The following is a 14692-nucleotide window of genomic DNA, read 5'->3' as shown; positions in this document are numbered from 1 at the left end:
TGCTCTGCAGCCCGTGTGCGCCGCAGCCCTGCGAGCTCCGGCTGAATGAATCAAATGAATTAAATGAACAGTGAGCCGTCATTCAGCGGAGCCCGGCGCTGCCACCAGCCCCGTGCCGTGCCCTCAGCCGTCCCTCACACCTGCCCCGAGAGGGGCCAGCCCGGGGCGGGCCGCGGCGGGCGGAGAAATTCCCTGTTCATGCTTCCGGCTGTGACTCAGCCCGGCTCCGCTCCACACTGCCATAAATACGGGATGTGCGGCAGGGGCCGGCACACTTGGAGCTGCCGAGCCAGCACCGCCAGCCCAGCTCAGCCTAGCCCAGCCCAGCCATGTCGCTGCTGCCCCTGGCCCTGCTGGCCGCGCTGCTGGCCGCCGGCCGCGCCGGTGAGTCCGCGCCGCGCTCCGGATTAACGCGCGCTTTGCCTTTCTGCCTTTCCTGCTCCTCGCTCTCTTGGCATTTCTCTGCTGTCTGTGGGTGCCAGGTCCCCGCTGGCCTGTGAGGGATGATCTCCCCTGCTGAGGGGAGTTATTGCTGGCAGCAGACAAGAGACGAATTCCTGCGCTTTTCAAGCTGCTCCCTGGTAGCCCAGGGGTTGCCGTGGATGGATGGTCGCTGTGATGCCTGATCAGCCTTTAACTTCAGGGCTTTCTCGTTCGCTGAAGCCCTGGGAAGGTGGGAGTGTATTGCGGAGATGCTAACCCCAGCTCTGGTTCCCCCGCAGCCAACCCTTGCTGCTCGAACCCCTGCCAGAACAGAGGCGTCTGCATGACCGCCGGGCCGGATCGCTACGAGTGCGACTGCACCAGGACAGGCTTCTACGGGCAGAACTGCACCACACGTGAGTATCCCACACCCCTCTCCCAGATGAAACTCATAGTCCAATTCCAGCATTGCAGGTTATCCTTCATAAGCTAATTGATAATAACCTTCCCATTGTCGTTTGCAGCGGAATTCTTCACGTGGCTGAAGCTAGCATTGAAACCATCGCCAAACACTGTCCACTACATCCTCACCCACTTCCAAGGAGTCTGGAATATCATCAACAACATTCCCTTCTTAAGGGACGCTATTATGAGATATGTACTAACGTGTAAGTGTGAATTGTCTCTTCCAGTCCTCTTAAAGCTTACTCCAGAATATTGCAATGAATTGATCTGTTTACAAACCAAGCAGCCTAAATTGCACTGAAGTTAAAACACCAAAATATAAGACTTCTGCATGATGCAGGCTTGTATGAAACATGCTGAAGTGCAGCTTGATTCTGCTTTCTGCAAGAGTCCAGGATTTTGCTGACAGGAACTTGGTACCCTATTGCTTGTGTTAATAGTGAGATCCAGCTGATCAGTCAGGATCCAGTCCTGTTATTCAGTAACTGTAATCAAATTTAACATCAGTAACTGATATGTGTGGAATTTACAACTGCTGCCAAATGTATGCAAAAGATCTGGCTTTGTGATTTACTCTTTGAGCCTAAAATGGACAGCTAAAAATAACCAAATATTTATTTGTCTTTCAGCAAGATCACACTTGATTGACAGCCCACCAACTTACAATAGTGACTACAATTACAAAACCTGGGAAGCTTATTCCAATCTTTCCTACTACACAAGAAGCCTTCCACCAGTAGGGCTTGACTGCCCAACACCAATGGGTGTTAAAGGTGAGGAATAAACCAGACACATAATGATTGCTTGGTCTTTTCTAAGAGGAAAAAATAAGTAGTAGTTCCTATGAGACCTGCTTGTCTGTAGCCTTTTTTCAGTGTAGTTGACTTCAGGAATAACTGTGTTTTGGATATATTGTTTAAAGATCTAAAAGATATTATTCTGGTTCTTGCTATTGAGTTAGATGCTAAAAGCAGGGAATTTAGAAATTTCTGATAAAATCAAGAGAGTGGGCATAGAAAAGTAGGGAATTCCCCTTGTTTGTATGCTGCTGTCATTATATTCCACTGAAAGTCTTAAGCCTTTTTGTTAGGAAGAAACTTCAGTATTGCATAAAGAGTTGTCTTGAGTATCTCACTGTCTGTTTCTCCCACAGGGAAGAAAGAGCTCCCGGATTCAAAGCTGATCGTGGAGAAGTTTTTGCTGAGGAGAAAGTTTATTCCCGACCCACAAGGCACAAATGTGATGTTCACCTTCTTTGCCCAGCACTTCACCCACCAGTTCTTCAAGACGGACCAGAAGCGGGGCCCTGCCTTCACCAGAGCGCTCGGCCACGGGGTACGGTCACAGCTGGGGACACGGCTCATGCTCTTCGGGAGCTGCTGAGCACCTGGAATGGCCAGAACGGCATCCAGGGGACACCTGTGCACACACTGTGCCACAATCCATGGGATTACCCCTTCTGTAACTGCTCCTCAGGCCAAATTCCAGTGTTCGGCAGCGTCTCTTCCCAAGTCGGAACCACGTGCTCTGCACAAGTGGCTCTGTTTAAAATACCTGCCCAGTGATCGCTTATTGTTCCCAAAAATCTGCTTTCACCTAAAGCATGTTAGATGTAGTGAGTATCCAAAACTTCTCTGGACTCTGTAAGTTCCGAAGAGCCGTATCCAGCACTTAAGTATTGCTTATGTACTGCCAATAGCCTTAGTTTAAAAAGAACTTCAAAAGCAGACTTGGATTTAAGATCTTTACCTACAAGATTGGCATTCTTTGGACAGAGTATTCTTTACTATAAGTGTCACTCTTATGTCCAAACCAAAGCTATAAATTGTGTGTGTGTATATAGAAAGCTGTCTGCATAATAAAAAATTGCTGACACTTTAAACAGAGTCCTTTTATATTGCTGATGTAACAAGCTCCTCTTGTGCAGAGATGGCTCCAGTTGCCAGGAAATAATTTGGCTTCATCTTAAATATCAGTGCATGATACTTATAAGGTAGCAGTAATATAATTGAAAGGTAAACATCTAGGGGGTGAACTCCTATTGGTATCCATAGAACAGGGACTTATCCTAAAATAGCAAAAAATGCAGGTTGGCTTCATGTCCCAAATGCTTTTATTTTATAGGTTGACTTGAACCACATTTATGGAGAGACTCTGGAGAGACAACTTAAACTGAGGCTTCGAAAGGATGGAAAGCTAAAATACCAGGTATGTCTTAGCTCAGAATTCCTACCTTCTTACTGGATGGCAGAGATTTCCTAAATTAGTGCTGTGTGAATGGTGTAGGTGATCTAAAGCGTGAGTCAGAGCTGAGAGAGTGGACGGAGCTTTACCAAAGTATCATAGCTCACAGCTCCTGCTGTTTCCCCCTTGCACAGATGATCGATGGAGAAATGTACCCTCCGACGGTGCGGGACACACAGGCAGAGATGCTGTACCCACCCCATGTGCCTGAGCACCTGCGCTTCTCCGTGGGGCAGGAGGTGTTCGGGCTGGTGCCGGGGCTCATGATGTACGCCACGATCTGGCTGCGCGAGCACAACCGCGTCTGCGATGTGCTCAAGCACCAGCACCCCGAGTGGGACGACGAGCAGCTCTTCCAGACCGCCCGGCTCATTCTCATCGGTGAGAGCCCTGCTGCTAGCTGCAGCTCCAGCCTGGCTGGAGTGGGGGGGGAGCTATCCCCTAAACTGGGATGTGAGTGGCTCCATCATGGTGGGGTTGTGTTGTGGTGCAGCTTGCCCCAGCTCTGCTAAAGATGGAACTGAAGAAAACTCGGGAATAGTCAGTTCCCTCATCTGAGGGAAGCAGAACTGAAAGCAGTGAAAAGACAGGAAGCTCAGGTTCCTTTCTCAGAGAAAGCCTGGGAGGCTGGATGACCTCAGGCTCCCTGATCTGGGGTTTTGGTTTTTTTTCCCCTAGGGCTGGGTCAGCTCAGGTATTTTTTAAAAGAAAGGCTGTGATTAAGGGTAAAGTTCAGGAGGTTATGTAAAATGTAACTCTGCATAGTTCTCCTGTCTTAATTGCATGCCCAGTGATATTTCATTTTATGTAAATGGTGATGTGCTCTAAGCTGGAAAAAACCTTGCCCCAGCTGAAACCAGAAACCAAGACAATTGTATTACGTAGTTCAGAAGCTGAGATCTGTTTTCAGACATCAACTTTCTTCATTATCCCCTCCCTCTGTCCTAGAGATATTGTGTAGCTGAACACAGTGTAAATATTGGTGTGTGCTGTTCTGTGGAGGGTGCAAGGAATTGTGTCTTGGGAGGGGGAAAGCAGGCTGTAGAAAATACCTCACCTACCCACAGCCGAGAACTCTTGGGATCCGAAGTACTGTTCCACCCCTTAGTCACATAAAATACATGAATTGCTTTCTAGGAGAGAGTACGGAAAAGTGTTTGTTGTCCTGATCACTGTAGTATATTTTAGAACAGCTCAGAAATGGTGTTTTCCCTAACACTGAGGAGAAGCAGTGCCAACATTCTCTCCTGTTCCTTTGTCCAACAGGAGAGACAATCAAGATCGTCATAGAGGACTATGTGCAGCACCTGAGTGGGTACCACTTCAAGCTGAAGTTTGACCCTGAGCTGTTGTTCAACCAGAAGTTCCAATACCAGAACCGCATCGCAGCCGAGTTCAACACCCTGTACCACTGGCACCCGCTGCTGCCCGACACCTTCCAGATCCACGACCAGGAGTACACCTTCCAGCAGTTCCTCTACAACAACTCCATCATGCTGGAGCATGGACTATCCCATATGGTCAAATCTTTCTCCAAGCAAAGTGCTGGCAGGGTAGGTCCTTCCTCAAGTTGACGGTGAACCGACAGAGGCATGAGCCTCTGGGGGTGGGACAAGGGAATGGGATAAAGCTATTTAAAACTAATCACTGGAAAGGCACAACTTCCTCATGACTCATATCAGGAGATCTTACAGCTTTTCCTCTTTAATGTACAGGTTGCTGGTGGGAAGAATGTTCCTGCTGCAGTGCAGAAAGTGGCAAAGGCCTCCATTGACCAAAGCAGGCAGATGAGGTACCAGTCCTTGAACGAGTACAGGAAACGCTTCATGCTGAAACCATTCCGATCCTTCGAAGAGCTTACAGGTAACAGTCCTCATCCTTCCCAGCAAATGAGAGACTTTGCCTTAAAATGCCCACAGAGTCCTGCAGTGTCATTGCTGGGCTTGAGCAGGACAGTCTTGCGCAGAAAATGGGGATTTTCCACTTACAGTTTGTACTGGTTGCAGGAGAAAAAGAGATGGCAGCGGAGCTGGAGGAGCTGTATGGAGACATCGATGCCATGGAGCTGTACCCAGGCCTGCTGGTGGAGAAGCCCCGGCCTGGGGCCATCTTTGGGGAGACCATGGTGGAGATGGGGGCCCCATTCTCCCTGAAGGGGCTGATGGGCAACGCCATCTGCTCTCCTGAGTACTGGAAGCCCAGCACCTTCGGGGGCAAGGTGGGCTTTGACATCATCAACACGGCCTCCCTGCAGAAGCTCATCTGCAACAACGTGAAGGGCTGTCCCTTCACCGCCTTCCACATCCTGCCTCCCGAGCCCACCGAGGCCACCATTAATGTTAGTACCTCAAAAACTGCCATGGAAGATATCAACCCCACGCTCCTGCTGAAAGAGCGCTCTGCCGAGCTGTAGGAATCCAGCTATCTCTCTATTTATTTATTTATTTAACTGTGTTATTTATTCTATTTATGGCTTAGTATTTAAAAAACCAACTTGAGCATCTTCATTGTGGGGGTTGCCTTAAATTCCTTACTGAAGTAAGGCTTCCATTTACAAAAGGGATTTTCTGTGTTTCAGCTTGACAGTGATGAATCCCTTGTTTAAAATCTTCTGTAACAGAATGATGTATTCCAAAGTGGATAAAGGTTCCAACTTCTTTTTACTATTGTTTTAATACTTGATGAAGGAGGCTGGTGGTGATTCTGTCTGGCAGTTTTCATAGGTCACATAACACTACAAAAGCAACTTTTTTTCTCAGTGAGTTGAAAGCAGCTATTGACCTAAAAGTACAAGAAAAAAATCTGACTTAATGAAAACTGCCAGAAAAGATGATGGATTTCATATGAGCACTCAAAAATTAACAAAAAAAATACTTGAGATTCACTTCTTTATGAAAGGTCAGAAAATGCATTGCATTTGTTGTTGATACTACCTCTCCCTCACTGCAGAGAGGGCACTTTGTATCATAACTTAATGTCTCTTATGTACAAATCCACTTCTGGATTTAGATGAAAATAATTTTTTACAGCTTTTTAAAAATATGTTTTTAATGTTTTAAATATTTAAAGTAAAATTTTTTACAAGTTTTTTTAAAAAATATTTTTAATGTTTTAAATATTTAAGAAAATAGTACTTTTCCTGGATTCTACTTCTTTTTGAAGGAAGTGTGACAGATGTATTTGTTGTGTAAGGGGGTGAAAATGAGATACTGAGCTTAGCAGTACTGACTCTCAGGCTGCAATACAAGGCTGCTTGCATTTGGATAGGGATGTTTTTATTATGTAACTCTGGGGAGGTCTTAAACTTGGCCCAAGGCACTGGGATTCTTTTCATAGCTGTAGTTCTCTGGTCTACTTGAAAATGTAATTTTAATGTCTGTTACTCCAAGGACAGGAGGACAGTATAGCTGGAGTTAGGGTGTGCTGTGGCTTTGTGCTCCCAAAAACAGGGGGCGCTGTAAACTGAGCAGCTCTGTAAATACACAGAGAACTGAACACAAGAGCTTCAGCAGCACTTCCAGGCACAGGAGGTAGCTCTGCCTGTGTGCACAAGCTGTACATATAATTTGTACTTCTATTTATTGGGGGGGGAGGAGGGATAATGTTTTATTTATAATTTATTAACAGAGTTATTTTAAGTTAAGTGGCTTAAGCTTCTTTAAAACTGGCCAGCACAAAATCTCCTAGACATATTTGTCCTAATCCAGCAGTAATATCTAGTCTCATCTGGGCACATAGGTTACACAGGATCTTGTATAGGACTTCAGACTTTGCATGTAAGGGTATCTTTTTTTAATTTCTAGAGAGGAAATATAGAAGATGATCTTCCCATAAAAGCAGCTGGGGAACTATAGGGAAAAAGAAAATGTCACATCAGACTGGAATAGAGCAGCAACCGGGTATTCTGTGCCCCTGCCCAAAATTACTTGACTACTTGTGGAAAAGGACTTGAGTTTTCTATTTCATCTGAACTCTTAAGCACTTGTAGAGGCTTGTGCATTGTACCAGCTCTGGCAGCAGTGTAGTTTGTCTGTAGCTTCTGTTTCCATGGATTTGTGTAGAGCCAGCCATGCCTCGTGCTGGGTAGGGCTGTAGATGTGGCCATGAACAACAGAACCGAGCTCTCCTGCAGCCATCGATACCAGTGACTCAGCTGGAGTGGTCCTTGGTATGGATGCTGTGGGAGCAAGAAGGGCATTTGTTTTCCTTTCTCTGCTGGAAGCACGAAGAAGGGAAAACCTTCTCCCCCCCGGTATCCAAAGGTGGTCAGTACTGTACGTGCTAACAAGTGAACACTGCTCGGACACTTGTTCCTCATGCAAATTGTCCATGAGACCCAGCTCTGGGCACCCTTCTGCCATTAACCCAGGAGCAGGGTTTGGCAGAGTCAAAGGGAGACAAGTCTGGACAGATTGAGTTATTTTGGGGTAGGCACAGAGGAATTCCTCAGACCATCTCACTTGAGTTAAGTTACAGGCTGCTTAAGCAAGGATTCCTGTGCACTCTGCATTCTGTACTCTGCAGCCGCTAAATGTGGATGTTTGAGATTATTTATTTAAAATTCTGTGAATTGTTTTTCACTTTATTTTTGTAGGACAACAATGTTGTTAAAATGCAATTGTTTATATGAATAAAATGAAAATGTTACCTTTATGTGCTCCTTTGTTTGTGTTTTCCTTCAGCAGTATTTAGGGTGGAACAGTTCTTTAATTGATTACATGGAGAATTACAGAGCATTACCAGCAGCACTAAATGTTCTGATGTGTCAAACCCAAGATGCCTGTAGCTTAAATTACCCAGATGCAGTATTTTTTTTTTCTCTTTGGCCTCAATGAAAGGGATTTCACTATTCCATCCCTGGGGTAGCCAGCTCCTCTTACCTACATTTGAGATGCCAGCACAGCCCTGGCAGCTTCAAAGAGAAAGTACAATACTGGAGTTGCACAACACCCCCCTTTGTGTAACTGACTTCCCTTTCTCTCTTCCCTTTTCCCTGGTTAGAACAGACTAGAGCTGTTTCCTTTCATGCTTGGCATTCTCCAGAAGGGGAAACTGCTTTGGGATGCAACTGACCACTAGACCAGAGCAGGCTGTGCTTCCTGAAAGCTGGAGCAGGAGCTTGGTCAATGAGTCCCTCTCTTGCAGTGAGCACCTTTGAGGCCACCCAGCCTCTTCCCTACATTTTCACCTCTGGTGAGAAACGAGGGGAGGCTGAGAAGGAGACATCCCAGAGACATCACTGTACTGCCTGTCAGTCACCACCTGCACCAGCCTCTGAGCAAATGTCACATCAGCCCCCCTCAATCATCCCACTGCTGACTGTCCCCAGTACTCCCCCATCCCAGTATTGGTGCCCTGTCCTCTCACAACCTCTGCCTAGAGACCAACGCCAGAGGCACAGTACTTTACCCAGAGTCACCTTCCTTCTAGCCACCCAAAGTCCTCTCTGGTCCAAGCTCATCCCAGTGTCCCACAGGTCAATAGTCCCAACAACTCTCCAGCCCTGAGAGTGTGACAGTTCTGCCTCTGCTTTGGAGCTCGTTTCCATCTCCACAGATGAGCAGTTCCTTTGCATTCCTCCTGTACCCAGGCACCTAAACACCTCTAGTAGTTCTCCTCACCACTCACTCCTCGTAATTCAGTGACCATCTTCAGTCCCAGAAATGAAACATTCTGAGGACTCTTGCAAAAGCATCACTTCAGTGCCTCTCCAGGGTGTGGGTGAATGGGGGCAGGTGTAGACCACATGTGGGGCTTTTTTCCTTTGACATCAGTCAGCTCATTGTCCCCACAGGTGAATTGCCACTTCCCTGTTTGGGAGGAAGCTGAGCAAGGGAGGAGGGAAGACAAGGCCGGTGGTTTCAGTGGGAGATGACAAGCAGTGATCAGGAGGCTGCAGGATCATCCATGGAGAAGGTGTTTTGGGTGACTGCTGCTCTAATTAGGGAAGGGCCAGCCTGAATGGATTCGAGCACAATGGCTGAGATAGTTTGATCAAGGAGGAGCTCCTCCTTCCCTCTGAGCAGGGGCATGTCCTGATGACACAAAAGACAAGAATGTTCCCCAGAGGAACATTCCCTCCCTGCCCTGCTAAATTCTTGCTCCCCAGCCTGGGTTGAGGGAACTGTTGCACCCTAGGAAGTGTGATAAAGGAGAGGGGCTCAGCAGGAAGTCCATCCAGGCTCAGGAGAGCTCCGTGCTTTGGGAGCAGGTCACCTCCCATCCCTGCCAAGGGCCTTCCCCAGCATCACTTCCTCTCTGCCCACTGCGTAGGAATTCCTTGCATGCGCTGAGTTGGAACCCTGCAGGCACCTGACAAGATTGGGTTCTGCACCTGAGCTGAGCTGAGCTGAGCTGAGCTGAGCTGAGCTCCCAAGGCAGCTGCTTTTCCAGATTCCAGGAGATCTTCCTGCAACAAGTAGCTGTAAGAAAATAATCCTTTGGTTTTCAGCATCAATCCAGAGAAGACAGCAGTTGCCTTGGCTGGAGAGAGGGAAGGGATCTGTCAGGTGTTCCCTGCCTGTTCACAGCCAATGAAATAGGTGAACACCTCTGGAAAGCTTATTGCAAATCTGTGCTGTTCCCTTTGGAAGACTGGGAAGGAAAACACTGAAATGTTGTAGGAATGTATATACAGGACAGAAAAGAGCAGACTGTAGCCCTATGCTCTAAGTGTGGAAAAGGAGGTGATCTGAGACACCTTACCCCCTTTGCTAAAATGCATGAAAAGGGCCACACAAGGCAGAAATGTAGCAATATCCCAAAGGAATATCATAGGGGAAAAGCCCTCCTTGGGAAGAGCTGAGTGCTCCTCTTCCTTCAATCTGGATTTCAGTTTGCAAATAATATACTGAGGAGCAGCAGAATTGGATTAAATTTTTAATTCTTTTCTCCGATCCTCTTGGGTTTTTTTTCCTATTGGCATAAAATCTGGGACTTCTGTGCTTACCTACAGAGTAAGTCCAGATATTTTCATTAATATTGGCAAGATACAGATAACAACCAAAATCAAACCAAATCCAACTTTCCATTCATTTCATTTCCTGTGATTTTCTTGTCTGGAAATCCTGAGTCCGCACTGAAAATCTCAGCATTCATGTGCAGCCAAAACTCAGGAAAGCAGAGCCAGAGGTGGCCTGGGCAAGTTGGGAGCTGAGCAGCTTTGGGAGAGGGAACCTGTTAAAGCTGGTGAGATCTCACCAGTTTGCCATTGGAGAGGGCAGGGTACAGAGCACTCTGAATTTGACTCATGCTGGTTACTTTTCATCCAGCAGGCATTCCCCATCGAAGAGAAAGCAAGGCAGGGAAACCCTAAACCTGCGGGAAGAAGGCAAATAATGTCCAAAGAATCTGCTTTCAAACCAACCCACTGCATACCCACTGAGGATCTCTGCGTCAATGCCCCATTCCTGGAAGTTTCCAAGGCCAGGCTGAATGAGGCTTGGAGCAACCTGGAAACCTGGAAGTGGCAGGGGGGTAGAGATGATCTTTAATGTCCCTTCCAACCCCAGCCAATCTGGGTTTCTATGATTCTATGATTCTGTCTAGCCCATAGCAGGGCACATCAACAAAACCTTGAAAACACTTTGCATCTGCTAACCAACTGCAACTCTAATATATATATATATATAATTTTTTATGTTAAATTACTTAACACTTACCAGAAGGCCACTGGCAAAGCCCAAAGTGTCACACAACCAGGAGCATCCTGCTTTGCTTGCAAATACCTCAGATCTTTACGTAATAGAATCACAGAATCAGTAAGGTTGGAAAAGACCTCTAAGATCAAAGTAGCAGCTTACGCTCCTGTCTCAGGACAAACTCCACAATCCTTCCAAGGCACTGTGGGAGCTGAATTCCTGCTCTGTATTTTATTTTCTCACAGTAACCAGGTGTAGCCCAGGCTCACTCCGTGGTGGATGTAGGTGTGTGCGAGCATCCCTGTCCAAACCTGCCCTGCTGACAGGGAACTTTAACACCCATTCATCTGCCCCAAAAGCACTGCTTTTGAGGTTGACTTTCCTCTGAGAGCACCTGAAACCTTTGAAACACACACACACACGCACCCCAAAATTCCTAAAAGAGTGGAAGCAATGCCCAGAACACTGAGCAGCTGTGGAGATGGGAGCCTTTTCCCCAAATGGTCTCATCTTCCTTTCCCCTTTGGAAGATCTACCCAAAGAAATTATTCCACAGGCATTCATCAAGGGAACACCGTGCAAGCCGCACAGGCTTCAGCTAACAGGGATATCCCCAAATTTATGGTGGAAGATCGTTAGAGGTGGGAGGTGAAACCAAGACCACAAGAAGCACCAGGAATTAGTGGTAAAAACCCAGCAAAAGGATTTTTTAATATGATTTTAAGCACTGAAACTTTCCAGTGAGCCATGACAGAGAAACAAAACACAGCTGTTCTCCAGCAGCTCCAAAACCCTGCCCTGAGAGCCGAGACAGCTCAGTGTCCTTGCAGTTGTGGCTTTCCAGCTTGTTGCCTAGACAAGATTAATTAATCCTGCCTAACAAATAATGGCAGAGTTTCTAAGTAGCAGTGGTGGGTACTCATTAAAGTAAATCCTGGCTGAGCTGGCGCAGAGGTGAAATAGCAGCTCTTACACAAGGCGGGGATATTCCATGTGGTGATGCCATCACATCCAGAGCTATTACGTCCAGAGAGGCAGGGAGGGAGAGACCATTCCAACTAAATCAGGGCTGGGATTTTTATAGCATGGAGAATTTCAGTGAAGGCATGACAAAAGAAAACACTTTAAAATTAGAAATGGACTGAGTTTTCTGAGTAGCCAATGAATTGGTAGAATTTCAGGCAAACTCAGGATGTGTTTCTGGCAGTGGGACAGTGAACCATCTTTTCACTGCTTGCTAGGTCAAGTGTTTGAATATTTGTCATCATAACTGACCCAGGCTGGATGGGGAAAAAAGATTTCCCAACCTAATTATGAAGAGGAAGACCTATTTATAAATGAAGAAATGGATTTAGCATCATTCCAAAGAGAAGATGACATAATTGTATAGTAAGAAACCTTGTATGTTCTACATAGTCTTCACTCTGTATCGGGAATGATTTTCATTCTATTATAAATTGAATCTCCAGCTCAGTAGGTGGACATGGATAAAACACTGATCTGAAGTTTCCATGTGCTTTTCCTCAGTCTGAATAAAGAAAAAAGATCCTTATCTCATTTAGAGGAAAATTTGAGGGGCATATGAACACCATCCATGAGGTTAATGTCTCCCATAACTGCAGAACAAATATCAGAACACTCAAGGAAAGATGAGACCTTGAAAAGTGACTCTGCTTCAGCAGAGCCCAGGAGTTTGGTTTCTGCAGCTCCTGGGCAGTCCTGAAAGCATGTCTGGAAATTTTCTGTCTGACAGTGAAGTCCACAGCGGCCCCAGAGCACAGGCAGGTTTTCTGGGTCACTTGGGAAGGAGGTGCCAAATGTGTAAGGCTTTTCAGTTAAAATATCCCTTTAAATAGAAGAAAAATTAGGGCAGGCAATGGTTCATAGCAAACCATGTTTTTAAAAGTAGCAGCAAAAAGGAAACTATTTCTCATGTGAATCGAGAATAAAAATCCCCAGGGTTCCTTTTCTTTTTTAGGAAGTTGATTTCCTCTTTGAAGTCACTTCCTCATTCACCCTTTGTTGCAAATATTTCTCATAAATCCCTTTAAAACTTCTCTGCAAATTAGTGAACATTTACCATCATTTGCCTTAATATTTGTTTATACAACAGCCATGTCTCCAGTGCTTTCAGTTGTTCAAGGTGGCATTGGTGAAACTGCACATGATTTGCATGGCATTGGCCTGTTGTAAATATAATTTGCACTTCCCACCCTCCTTCTTCAGCAAATGCAATGGCAAGAGAGATGCAAAGCCTTTTCCCTATGGAATTTGTTATAGACTGAAAATGTGCCAGTGTGATTCGACACAAACCAGCACCTTGGGATGCTTCTGCTCTGAACCTACCTGAAAAACTCTTCTGCAGCTGAGTATCAGATTTAGAACTGACTTCTGAAAAAGTCAAGAGCTTGTCTGCATCTCCTGACATTGCAAAAATGAAGAGGGAAGCTCCCTAGAATAGGTTCCCATGAGATTTCTGTCACTTCTGATTTCAGACAGATACCTCAAGACCACACTCCAAAATAGAATTTGAATTCTTTTTAAACTTTTTTGTCCTCTTCACTTAGAGACCAGGAACCAGAAGACAGAAGGAGGAATGATTTCATAATAGTTTGTCTGAGAAAAAAATACATTGAGGGAAGGATGTGCCATTCCTCATCGCATTAAATCTGTTTGCTCATCCTCAGTAACTACAAAATTTACTGGGGGAACTGGAAGTCAGGTAAATTATCTTGAGTGACTAATAAAATTTTTATTTATTTGCCTCTAGCCCCATTTTTACAGGGAGATCCATCCTTTAAAAAAGAAGATACATTACTCATGAACAGCACCTGAATGGGTAGGCAACATGGGAGGTTATGATTAAAGTTCTTTATTACTAAAGGGCCATAAATGCACACACTTTGACAGAGAAATCCATCATTGCCTGACTTGCACAAAGCCAGCCCCACCTTCCAGTTCACAGCCAGGCTCAATTCTCCTCAAATCAGGTTCTTCTTACTCCACTGGTGATGTTTAATCAAAAATAATGACTGCACACTTTGATTCCCCTAACAAGCCCCCACCTCATTTCCCCTCCCTGCTTCTCATAACCCTGACAGGGCACAGACTCCAAGGTGATAAGAAGTAAAGTGCATTTACTTGTAAAACAAGTTCACATAAGTCGCATTTTCTGCAAATTTTGCTTTGTAATTTTATTGAGCTAATTTTCACCAATCTAAAATCTATCTAAAAGATTGAAAAAGTGAAAATTTGGACTTGGAGCCTCTCCTTTTTTCTTTTTTCCAGACAATACTTTTCCAGTTCTATCCTCAGATGTATTCTTAAAGGAGGAATATGGGGACCATTCCCAGGGGAAAGGGAGAGCTGCTTTGTGTTTATTGCTTTTTAGGTAAGAGCAGGAGTGTGTCTCCAAATCCAGTATTAAAAGTTATAATAAACATCTTCCAAGTTTTGATCTTCATAATGTAAAATACTCCTCTGCAGACTATGATAAAAACTCTTTTAGGCTTCTTGCTTAGTATTTAAACAAGAACATATGTTTAGTGCTTAAGTAAGAATATATTATAAGAAAAAGAACATTTTTGATTTAGAATAGAATAAAACGTGGAGATCTGGCAATGAATGAAAGTTAAGTTTGAAGGAAATACAGACCTACTGAGACAAGGAACTGCATGTCAGACAATAAGTCCTACTTCACAATGATATCAGAAATCAGAAGAGGTGCGATGAAACCAATTTTAAAATAAATAAATACATAAATTATAACAGGGGAACACAATAGGAAAAATCCCCATGGGAGGGCAGTGCTGAGGTTCCCCTGCCTGAGTGCAGCATTGAGAAAAGCAATGTGGGATTTTACTCTCAAGTTAATTTTTTTCCTTTTTTTAAAAAAATATTTACTATCTTATTAAAATGTC

General features: G+C 45.1%; 1 protein-coding gene across 1 annotated transcript; it reads left to right on the top strand.

The window, feature by feature from the left end:
• The first annotated feature begins 329 nt into the window (after window positions 1-329).
• Window positions 330-5580, top strand: PTGS2 (prostaglandin-endoperoxide synthase 2). The gene is made up of 10 exons (XM_030953495.1): window positions 330-384; window positions 723-839; window positions 948-1091; window positions 1518-1661; window positions 2042-2223; window positions 3013-3096; window positions 3267-3513; window positions 4399-4685; window positions 4848-4995; window positions 5139-5580. The coding sequence occupies exons 1-10, from the start codon at window positions 330-332 to the stop codon at window positions 5543-5545; spliced, it is 1815 nt and encodes a 604-aa protein (XP_030809355.1). The 3' UTR covers window positions 5546-5580.
• Window positions 5581-14692: the final 9112 nt, after the last annotated feature.

This window comes from Camarhynchus parvulus, chromosome 8 (assembly GCF_901933205.1).
Source record: "Camarhynchus parvulus chromosome 8, STF_HiC, whole genome shotgun sequence".
Taxonomy (NCBI): Eukaryota; Metazoa; Chordata; class Aves; order Passeriformes; family Thraupidae; genus Camarhynchus; species Camarhynchus parvulus.
The sequence above is the reverse complement of the archived record's forward strand: the minus strand, read 5'-3'. Positions and strand labels throughout refer to the sequence as shown.

Excerpts from the sequence above, each read along its gene's own strand:
- PTGS2 (XM_030953495.1), top strand. The coding sequence starts at position 330 with ATGTCGCTGCTGCCCCTGGCCCTGCTGGCCGCGCTGCTGGCCGCCGGC. Across the intron at positions 385-722 it reads GCTGGCCGCCGGCCGCGCCG|CCAACCCTTGCTGCTCGAAC; the intron begins GTGAGTCCGCGC and ends GTTCCCCCGCAG. Across the intron at positions 4,996-5,138 it reads ATCCTTCGAAGAGCTTACAG|GAGAAAAAGAGATGGCAGCG; the intron begins GTAACAGTCCTC and ends TACTGGTTGCAG.